The 11,986-nt window shown below is 38.6% G+C and overlaps 1 protein-coding gene across 3 annotated transcripts in view; it reads right to left on the reverse strand.

The window, feature by feature from the left end:
• mtor (mechanistic target of rapamycin kinase) overlaps positions 1-11,986 on the reverse strand; it is a 156,248-nt gene that overhangs the window by 34,675 nt on the left and 109,587 nt on the right. For all 3 annotated transcript variants that reach the window (XM_031905510.1, XM_031905511.1, XM_031905509.1), the window contains 6 exons: positions 11,704-11,835; positions 10,793-10,902; positions 9,940-10,057; positions 8,493-8,687; positions 4,195-4,295; positions 2,428-2,524 (listed from right to left, as the gene is read on the reverse strand). In XM_031905510.1, the coding sequence (XP_031761370.1) occupies positions 2,428-2,524; positions 4,195-4,295; positions 8,493-8,687; positions 9,940-10,057; positions 10,793-10,902; positions 11,704-11,835 (753 nt within the window). The remainder of the gene's footprint in view (positions 1-2,427; positions 2,525-4,194; positions 4,296-8,492; positions 8,688-9,939; positions 10,058-10,792; positions 10,903-11,703; positions 11,836-11,986) is intronic.

Here is an 11,986-nt window from a genome sequence, read left to right on the forward strand (position 1 = left end):
CCACTTTGCAGCATTTTATCTACCATGTATCATTAGGTACCATGATAAAACACCCTAAATTTGAACGCCAGGGGGCCACTGAACAGTTTGATGCCCACTGTACATAGGTTTATCAAAGCACATGGCACTTAGAGACCCCAAAATATACCTTGTGCACACTAATTTCATGGCTTACCTTTACCTAATTCATAACCACATGGCAGTTTTATGTGGGATAAAAACTGCAGAAATGCAGGGTAACCCCTGAAAACCATATATTTTTGGAAAGTACAAGTTCTGACAAATTCAACATGGGCAAAGAGTCCTTTATACACCAAAGTACAAATCTGCAAAGCTTTCCTAAAGCTAGTGGTTTCTATGACATTTCAGAAAATAGCCTAAAAAATGTTGCAATTTCCCGCATTTATCTCACACAAATTTCTTGCATTCAAAGGAAAATCACCCCAAATAGGAACACCAGAGGTCTACTGAACAGTTTGATGCCCTATATGCATAGATATACCAAACTATGTGGCATACAGGGGCACCCAAATAAAAACAGTGCATATGAATTTTTACAAATGATGCTCCGGCTTGTGCAGTTTTTGCACCCGGTGTGTGTATTATGTGCCATAAGACCCCCTAACAGTATGGAGACCCTAGAAAACCATATATTTTCCAAAAATACACATTCTGACAAAACAAAATGGGTAACTACATCTTTCTACTGCAAACTACCAAACTACAAAGCTATGCTAAACAGAACTGTTTTTATAACATTTCTGAAAATTGTCACAAAGCTTGAATTTCGCCCCATTATGTACCCCACATTTCATAATGTACCAACATAAAACACTATAAATATGAATGCCAGGGGTGTACTGAACAGTTTGATGCCCTATATGCATAGATTTACCAAACTATGTGGGGTACAGAGGAAGCCAAATTGAAATACAGCAGACAAAATGTCCACGTCCAAAGAAAAGTAACAAAGAACAATGTGAAATGCAGCAAAATTGCTAAAATCTCCCCAAAAAACAAAAATCAATGTTTTTTTTTCCTACTGATATCTCCAGTCAGAATAACAGTTTTACAAACAAAGTCAAGCGAACAACAACTATGCATAACTGAAAATGCAATAAAATGGCTAAAAATGCAATAAATGAAAATGTATTAAAAACACAAAAAATAATACACAAAAGGTAATGCGCAGTGCGGTTGGCGAATACGCTATCCGCAATGGCAATAGAACATTTTTTTTCAGGCAAGAAAAACAACGATGCGATAAAAAAAGTGGGTAAGTGTGTGTGTAACACATGGCAAAATGTGTTTTGTGACTGCTGTAAGTGCTGTGAATGTGTGAAACCCCCCCCCCCCAAATGTAAGAGTGTGTGTATAAGTGTGTGTATAAGTGTAAGAATAAGTGTGTATTAGTGTAATAAGTGTGTGATTGTGTGTGTATCTGGCACTAACCCGGGCACAAACAGCTGGAGATCGCAGGAGGGACAGAGAAGATCACAGGCACAGCAGCAGTCGGGTCCATGTGTGGGCGGCACAGGAAGTGAGGGGGGAGCTCAGGAAGGGGGGGGGGAGAGCAGCAACATTCTGACACATAGAATCTCTGTGTCAGGCTTTTCCCATGGGCCCCCTGAGCGATCACGCCCCAGGGGCCACTATTTAACCCCCTCTGCTCGTTCCCTAGGGGGTTCTTTATCCTGCGCTCGCTCTCTGCACTCGGATTAAGCAGGGAGCGCACGTGCTCCTACGTGCATGGCGTTTAACATCTTTTTATGCCAGCACGTAGGAGCTAAGTGCTTGGCAGGGAAAGGGTTAAGCCATGATACATATCCACAAATGTGTTGTATATGTGTATCAGACTTTGCTTTATCCCGGTTCTTTGAATTAAACTGGGTCGCTCACTCACACCTGACTGTCATCTCATTGACTGGGATTGATTTCACCTTCAAATTAAATGATAATCCTAAATATGTTGGATTACTAATCCCATACCCTGGGTGTGTGTATGTCATATTAATAACACTGCTATGAAGCCAGCATCTCATACAGACAATCACTGGTAATACTTTAAAGTAAACTTTATATTTTTCTTATATTTTAATTACTTTAAAGCACTTTCATTTTTTTGTGTTACTTGTTTGAAAAAAAACACCACAATATAATTACAATCTTTGACAGGGCAGTTTTCCCTTCTCAATAAGTACCTGCCACCTTTCACAAACTGTCACACCTGCATGGCCGCACTGCCCAATCCTACTTACCTACATGCCTTTATGACTTCTCCAACCCCGCCAAAAGAAAAAAAAAAAGCAAGCAAGCTGGGAAAAAGGCCCCTGTGGGTCACCAAATAACATTTACATGTAATAACCCCTAATTTTCAGTGTTTTTGTAGAGGTAAATTACCTCATCTTTAATCCTCCTAAATCTTACCTGTAACCATGTATCTATCTGAATAGTTTTGATTCCTTCCACTAGTGCCTCATTTACATCTGGCCAGTGCCCATAATCAAACCACAGCGTAAGGACTCTTAAAAAGAAAAAAAGATAGTTTACTATTAAGAAAAACAAATGGTATATAAAATACCAGAACTCAGTGCTCCCGGTGGAAAATCCTGGAAGAGCCAAATATTTCCATGCTGTTTTGAAAAACCAAATCGATGTGCAGCTCCCTCTTTAGCCAACCCCTTTGATTGGGTCTCAGAAGTGTAGACAAATGTAGTGATGGAAGCGCCAGATGGTAGTGAATAAGGGCCAAACAAATTCCTCAGGAGGAAGCGTGCCATTTGCACGCGAAACGCGTCAAGCTAGATTTTAATCTTGCCTATTCATTACTTCAAAATTGTGAGTAGTTGGGTGTTTTTATAACCATCTTCAATGTTTTTATAACCATCTTCATGTTATCACACTATTCGTTGCTTTCCCTTTCTATCTTATTGCATTGAGAATCCTGGTTTCCCTTCAAGCAAAAGTTATCCCATTTATGTTTGGCCATTATTCACTACCATCTGGCGCTTCCATCACTACATTTGTCTATACTATTAAGAAAATCCATAGAAAAGATGTTTTCATACAAGGCTATTGTGCCACAGAGAAGCAGTGATTACCATTATAACCTCCTACTCCAGTGTGATATGAATATGGATCATCCATTATCATTTAGTTTCTTATTTGGAGATAAATGTGCATTTCATATTAAAAAGGAAGATCATGCTTTTGCGTTTTATCTATTAAACATTCTCAATGAGAATTCATTTTTTTGGCATTATGTTTTCAGAGTCAACACTGGTTTTAGGTTTTAATCCAAATGCATAAAATAGGTTGGTGGTTAAATGTAAAATCGATACTGATACTATTTAAAAATTCACTGGTATAATCATTTCCTAAACAATATTAATTTTTTTTCTTTGTAAAGTAGCACAGCTGAATGTTTCAGAGCTGCGCTTAAAAAGTCAGGTGCTGGGGATTACCTATTATGATTTATATAGTGCAATCATTCCCTGTAGCTCTCTACAGGGTAAAGGGATACAAATTAAAGACCTGATAGTTTACATATACAGGCAATTCCCTAGAACTCAACAGAATTTACCATTTACAATAGAATAGTCATACAAGACAACAGGGGAGGGCCTTGCTGGCAGGAGTTAACAATATAAGATACATTCTATATAATACTGGTATTCATATAATTATGCAACATAAATGAAAAAGTATAATATTGCCTACTGGCAATACAAATTTAATTAGAATTCCGTAATCATGAGAGTGCACAGATGGCATACTTTTTACGCTGAAGTTATAAAGTGCCACATGGGTTAATTCTTTTTATTTCTAATGAGAGGGTGTTTTTAAGAGCGTGTGTTTTTAAACTAAAAACCCTGCTTTCATCATGTATTGACCTAATTAAAGCAGAAAGTACTAAGCCAAAACTATTATTTATGCTAACATTGTAAAGCACTTGGTAATTTCATACACAGACTAGTTCCGTCTGTATATTTGCTGCTGGCTTCAAGCCTGTCTCATATCCTTTCCTTTATCCAGGAAATAGTTCTCATTTGTGATTCCTCCTGTACTCCAGGGTAAACAGCACCAGCCCAGGAACATATTGTCCATGGAATGGAATACCTGGCACAGAAGAATGTCAATTCCAACTCAAGCAAAAGCAGCACAAGCCACAAAAACACAGTCTATGTTCCTCACCTCAGTGTGTCCTGAAGGTTATTCCCTCGAGATAAAGAGATGGAACGGAAAAAGCCTTGCACAGCAGGGACAGTATACAATAAAAGGGTGTGAGATATATCCTGAAGAATAATGAAACAAAGCAAAATAGATATTAGGGAGGCAAACTTTCCATTAGAAAGACATAAATTATTTCTAAACAAGTGTAACAATCTTAAAGGACAATGAAAGGTTAATATAAATTAAAAGTAAGTCTAAAGGCATTCTTTTTAAGTACTTACTGCATATCTAAATTCCCAGATCCCTGCTTGCCTACAGCAGTGTGAAGACTACATTGACATCACTGAAATCTCTCTGTCCTTCCTGTAGGCTGCCAGCGGCAGCCTTCCTATTCTCAGAGCATGTGTGTAACTTAATGCTGTCTCCTGTTCTGAGTTACACATACCCACCAGCCAATCAGAAGCGGAACTGGCAGAGGGGAGGGGGGTAAATGAAACAAATGTGCAGTATGAAGCAAGGAGGGAAAGGAAGGGAGAATACCTTTTTAGAGATGGCTGCCTGTTCTAGAAAATGTGAAGTAAGAGTGACTGAGTAAATATTTGATTAGGTGAGCCAAAAGTGTGGCGTTTTTACTAAACAATAGGACGACTATTGGGCAGTATGCTTTTTAAATTTTGACTTGCATTCTCCTTTAAATGACATAGCAATAATTAATTACAGCTTTCATCTTCACATTAAAATGACGGTGAGAGTGAACAGTGAGTGAAAGCCACATTGAAATTACAAAAGAAACATTTCCTTACAAAATAAGAGCTTGCAATAGAAACACAAGGGCATTTGCCCCTATGTGCAAAATCAGTTAAAAGGAACCAAAATTACCAAAAAGAAGAAAAAGATCACCATACAAATGATTTTTGCAGAGAAGACATAACAACATGGTACTTCTAGAAATTTCAGACACTTGGTTGCAAGTGCCTTTCATGAGTATTTTAACACAACCCCCTAGGACAGAACCAGTGTCAGGCATAAAATGCAGAGGCCTTCTAAGCCATGAAGCTGCACCCATTCCTTCCTAAGGCTGATGCCACACTTATGCTCCGAATCCCACTTATTCGTACTGAGCGTATTTTCTGAGACATTTTCGTATTTTGCGGCAAAATTTGTATTGTCGCGTTGAGTACAAAAGTTTCTGATTCATTCAAGCTTTGGTATCGTGACTTTCCTGGGGCAGGTTGGAGCTGCAGGGTGCCATTGAGTCCTATGAGAGGCTTCCAAAATCATGCACAGAAGGATCAAAGTCAGAAAGGTTCTCCCGCCATTTACGATACAAAAATTTCGGGACTTTCAGATCGCCAATACGATATTATCGTGACTATTCCGATTTTGTCATAAACATTTTCGTGATATTTGCGATCTTCAGAAATTATCGTATCCAATCCAAATTTTTCCCATTTCAGGATTCGAACTCGTACTTTGATGAATGTGCCCCTTAGTGTATGACGTATATTTTCGGCAAGCCAAAAACCGCCGAAAATAGCGCCATACGCTCCTACCTGTGCCTGCACCCGAATGAAATATGCTCGGGTGCAGGCACATATAGCCGATATCCGCCGAGGTTACAAAGTCTCACGTTTTTTGGCGGATATCGCCTACATGTGCCTGCACCCGAGCGTATTTCATTCATTCGGGTACAGGCACAAGGTAGGGTAAATGTACAATAGCGGGGCGTATTTTCAGCAAGCATTTTTCGGCTTGCCGAGAATGCGCCCGTGTGGCATCAGCCTAAGAGATCAATAACCCCTGCAGTCAACTAGCTAGGCAACAACCCCCAGTAAAAGTCCTGGTTAAGACCGAAAAAAATTTATGTGGCTGCAAGAGACCTGCTCACCCTGCTATCTTATGACTTCCCTGACATCCCTTGTACAGCTGAGCTTTGCTGCCATAAGTAATATTTTTAGATGAACATGGAAGCTTTTTTTTTAATGGTACTGGAATTTGCTATGGGTAACAAATTGCCCTTTACAAGGAAAGGAATCGCTGATCAAAATTCAATCCCACCTCTAGAGGTTTGTTGTAGATAGTAACAGAAAAAAGAAGTATAAAATAAATAAAGACAACACTAATGGGGTTTTGCAATAAAAGACACAAAGTTTGCCCAGGAGCAGTAACCCATAGCAACCAATCAGCAGAAAGCATTTGCTAGTCACCTGTTTAAAAGCAAACATCTTATTGGTTGCTACTGGTTACTGCTCCTGGGTAAACTTAGTTCCTTTTATTACATTTGGGGGTAACACTTTTATTCAGTCTGTGAGTTTGTGTAGCCCGCTGAGCAGTTATAGCTCTTATTATTTAAAGGGGTAGTTCACCTTTAAGTTAACTTTTAGTATGTTTTAAAATGTCCTCTTTCTAGCAACTTTACAGTTGGTCTTAATTATTTACATCTTTCCAGCTTTCAAATGGGGGTCATTGACCCTTGCAGCCAAAAACTATTGCTCTGTTATATTACAATGTTATGTTGTTATTTCTTATCTCTCTATCCATACCCTTTTCTGTTTGTCTTCCAGTCTCTCATTCATATAAGTGCTTGGTTGCTAAAGTAAACAAGACCCTAACCCCTAGATAGCTGCTAAAATTTCTAACTGGAGAGCTGATGAACACAAAGCAAAATAACTAAAAAAAACAAAAAAACTAACAAAAAGCCCCAACTGCAAATTGTCTTAGAATATCAATGTCATACTAACAGTTAATCACAGGTGAACAACCCCTCTAACAACATTACAGATGATTTATCTACTCATAAAGCTTGAAGGTAACATATTCTGCACTTGAGCTCAGCAGAAGTTATGGAAGCTGGCAGTCCATCCGCTACTGCAATTTTTAAGTATCTTTAACAAGCTGTGCTATCACACAAGTTATATCACACAACCTCCCTTGTGGTGCAGTACTGGTAAGGGTATGTCTGCACAGCCATGTAACATAGTAAGTTAGGTTGAAAAAAGACGTATGTCCCTCATGTTCAACCATAATGCCTATATATAACCTGCCTAACTTCTAGTTGATCCAGAAGAAGGCAAAAAACCCCATCTGAAGCCTCTCTTATTTGCTGCAGAGGGGAAAAAATTCCCTCCTGACTCCAAGATGGCAATTGGACCAGTCCCTGGATCAACTTGTACTAAGAGCTATCTCCCATAACCCTGTATTCCCTCACTTGCTAAGAAGCCATCTAGTCCCTTCTTAAAGCTATATAATGTATCAGCCTCGGAGAGGGAATTCCAAAGCTTCACATCTCTCACAGTAAAAAAACCTTTCCGAATATCTAAACGGAACCTCCCTTCTTATAAACGGAGTGGGTGCCCTCGTGTCCGTTGGAAGGACCTACTGGTAAATAAAGCATTAGAGAGGTTATTATATGATCCCCTTATATATTTATACATAGTTATCAGATCACCCCTTAAGCGCCTCTTCTCCAGGGTAAACAGACCCAACTTGGCCAGTCTTTCTTCATAAGTAAGACTTTCCATACCCTTAACCAGCTTAGTTGCCCTTATCTGGACCTTCTCTAATTCAATAATGTCCTGTTTAAGCACTGGAGAACAAAACTGAACAGCATATTCTAGATGGGGCCTTACCAGCGCTTACCAGGGGAAGAATAACCCCCTCCTCCCGTGAATCTATACCCCTTTTAATACAGTCCAAAACCTTGTTTGCCCTTGCAGCTGCTGCCTGGCATTGCTTGCTGCAGCCAAGTTTATTATCTACAAGAACTCCAAGGTCCTTCTCCATTATGGATTTGGCTAGTGCAGTCCCATTAAGGGTATAAGCGGCTTGCATATTTTTATGTGAAATAGAATAAATTGCCTAAGTAGCAATTGAATGTAAAAAAATAAGGTCTGGACAGCATGATTTCATATATTGACAGACAAGCTGCTTATCTGAGACAAAGTATAACTTATAACCTGTATGTAGAGCGTGGTATTTTAGGTAACAGCCACTTATAAATTTGTTGTGGAGCAAAGTAGTGTTTTTAAGTAAATGTCTCTGTTTAATTAACTTACATTTAATCAGTGATTTCCTGTGTGGTACTGTGGTATACTTGTTCTTTTTTATTATTTCTTTGCACTGAAAATAATGTGGTTTCTTGTTGTTTTGTATCCAGCATCTCACAGGTATAATGATAATATTATTGGCAAAGTACAGAGGGCGAGTGAGTTTATACATATCTAACTTAAGTATGTCTTTGTATTGGTATAAACACTTCTTTCACCCTTAATGTAACTTTTAGCATTTAACAGTGGGTTCTTGTCTCTTCAGTTTTATACCTCTGAAGGTTTTTTCTGCACAGGAGAAGACACAGGGCTGTTGTCATTGCTCTCGCCTTCACTCTCACTTTCACTGCCTTCGGGAGGCGCACTGGCAGTACTGGGATGACGCACCTTTTTTTCATCACGGGGATGATTCTGGTGTTTGAAATGCAGAACTGCCTCAAAGTTCATCACAGCCCAGGCATGCCAGGCCTGTAAGAAACATGAGAACAGGATTTTTATTTCCATATGTTGCTACACATAAAGCCATGGGAAAACATGTTTTTTTTCAAAATGCATCAGTTATTAGAGCTTCTCCATTGAAATCAGTTTTTCAAAAATGCAAACAGATATTTTTAAATTTAATTTTGAAATTTCGCATAGGTCAAGCCATAGTCTTCATTTCTCAGGGTGCCAAAGCCATGTGACCTGTGCTCTGATAAACTTCAGTCACACTTCATTGCTGCACTGCAAGTTGGAGTGATATCACCCCCTCCCTTTCCCCCCAGCAGTCGATCAGCGGAACAATGGGAAGGTAGCAAGATAGCAACTCCCAGTAGATATCAGAATCCAAATCCGGCTTGGGACTCCTCCAGTTACATGGAGTAGTGGAAACAATAGGTTACCTGAAAGCAGTTCTAATGTGTAGCGCTGGCTCCATCTGAAAGCTCAGATTCAGGCACAATACACTGAGGTGGCTGCCTAAATACCAATATTACAGCTAAAAAAATACAATTGTTAGTTTAAGGATAAAATATTTAAATGGTAGAGTGAATTATTTGCTATGTAAAGAGTGTAATTTAGAAATCTTGTGAAAACTACACCTTACACCTGGCCATACACGCACCAATAATATCGTATGAAACCTCATTTCGTACGATATTCTGTGCATGTCTGGCAACTCGGTGAGGTGACCGATATCACAGGAGGCTGCTGACATCGGTCAACTCGCTGATCGGGCGGGTTAAAAGATTTTGATCGGGCGCCATTGAAGGCACCTGAGCAAAATCTGCCTTCAGGGCTTAATCGACAGAAGGAGGTAGAAATCCTATTGTTTCTACCTCCATATCGATTCAGCCCTGAATGTCAGTGGAGGGTTGGAAAGAATGAAAATTGACACGTGTGGGGCCAGCTTAACACTTTCTTTTAACTAAGAATTTTACCAGCTTCACTGTTCTTGAGAAAAAAAATCTAATTCTGCACATAAATATCCTATCTTTAATTCTCAGATAATTATCTTGCATCCTTCAGAAATATTTACTAATAAATACGCTGATATATTTTTGGAAATTGTGGGATTTCATTTCTTTGGCTGTCCGCAATAATTTTTTTCTGTTGCATGGAATAGCAACAAATTCTTAGTCAGCTGATCTTTTTTGTGCTTCTGTTGCTTTACTGTTTGACACGCAGAAGTATGTTTTGAATCCACAAGATTTTAACAAGCTGGTGACACACGCCAACTTACCTTGTACCAGTTGTGGTCATGTTCAGTGGCTGCACTGTAATACTCCAGAACACATGGAATAGTACATTCATTAATGCCTTGAAGATTCAATTGCCATTCACCAAGTTTCAAAAAACACCTAAACAATGAAACAAGTGAAAATTTTTCACTTCATGACAGGAAATAAGTAATAGTAACTTTGTCCAAAATATGAGGGAAACCAGCTAACTCTGGGAAGATGCAGGTTCAGCAGCTTAGCTCACACTGGATGAGGCAGACATGGTGCTAGACAGCATGTAAAATTCTAGTGCCTCATTATAACTGCCTGTTTACCAGTAACATAAGTCTATGTAGCTTGTGAGCGCAAACTTATTGCCATGGGTCTGGAATTTTCAGGTGACATAACAGGAAAAAACAACATGCACAAGAGATAGACTATAGTGACTCTCTTCATGTGCCTTTCTTATTGAGGACACACATTAAAATCTTTTGGACTTTCATCTATATTTAAGTGCCTTAGGAAGTCTCTCATTGACATTAACCCTTAGTTACACAACACAAAAATGTGCAATACAAATACAGCTTTGCTAACAATGCTATTCATAAGGTAGGCTCTATTCACTAGGGAATAAAGAAATTGCTGTTAGGCAAGGGGGAAATCCCTGTAACTTTAATGGTAAAAAAGACTGTATATCTGAATAAATATAAAGAAAAGCTATGTGTAGGTTTGAGAAACCTCAAAAATGTACTTATATTTAACTACTTTTTATCAGAGAATAATGTCAACTGAAGTTCAGGCAATTTTAAGTGGAAATAAACTAGAAACTTGTAGAAAATATAATTTAGTATAATGTAAATTCTGGAAGGACCTGACCTGGCCATGAGTTTCTGCAGCTCTTGTTTGTGCTGAGGGTCATCTGCCACATGCTGAGCCTGAAGTTGCATATTGTTCACAAACTTCTGCATATGCTGGAATGCCTCAATCTGTGTTGCAATAGGGGCATGTTAAAGGAATCAAAAAGAAGAGATTCAAATAGACAAGGAAAAAAGGAAAGTCTATGGGATATGAATGGAGATCCAGTGAAGTAAACAAAACAATACAGAAGATTACATAGTTATTTAAAATGACATAAAGGCGTAATTTAAAATAATACTGCCATATTATAACCATGTCATCCCTAGGGCTAATTAACCTGGTAATATACAGGATTAAGGGTGGTGCCAACTTTCAGCCAGACTCACATAGGAAGCTTAGGAATCCTAGTTGCTGTATGCTTTTATAATGGAACTCGAGTTCCTAAATCTGAGTCAAGCATGGAAGCTCAGGCTGTCATTCACTGTTTTGGAATAGGGGAGAATTGTTTTATATTCAGAATACCAGATCCTGAAGCCTTATAAGGTTTGTGAAATTCTGTTTCCCTTTAAAAAATCAGGGAAGGGCAGATAAGAAGAATTTCTTGCATTTTCTTGTATTTTAAAAATATGTTTTACTCACTACTGTTGTTTATATGTGTTTCTTTTGGATATCAAAGAAATACTTTGTGCACAATAAAACTGAATTTAGGAACCCACAGTCTTTTTTACTTCCTCCAGCTACATTTCTTGCTTCCTTTAGTATCTGCTTTTCTCATTGCAAGCTGTAAGCTCTTAGCTGGCTACATGGTATCATTGATCCCAGACAACTAAAATAAACAGACTTTCGGGAACTCTTGAATCACTTGCATGCTCAATGATTCTACCTCACAGCTGTGAGCTTTGTAAAACGCTTAAATATATTCTTAGTACCTTTCGAGTGCTCTTCCACATGTACTTCATGTAGGCATATGTGACCTGTGGATGTGCAGTAGGTAAGGGCTGGTCGCTTTCAAGAGCTGGGTCAACTCCTAAGAGCATAACCAATGTCTTATGGGACAAAGCCTGCAGTACAGAATCAGGAGAGTAATAGAAAATTCATAATTTTATTAATAATACTAAACCAAGGTTTGTAATGATTTACAGAAAATATCTTATTGATAATTTTACAACATATAATGGTCAAAGAAATTGGATCTTTTTTCACATTTGTGAG

Source organism: Xenopus tropicalis, chromosome 7 (genome assembly GCF_000004195.4).
Source record: "Xenopus tropicalis strain Nigerian chromosome 7, UCB_Xtro_10.0, whole genome shotgun sequence".
Classification (NCBI taxonomy): Eukaryota; Metazoa; Chordata; class Amphibia; order Anura; family Pipidae; genus Xenopus; species Xenopus tropicalis.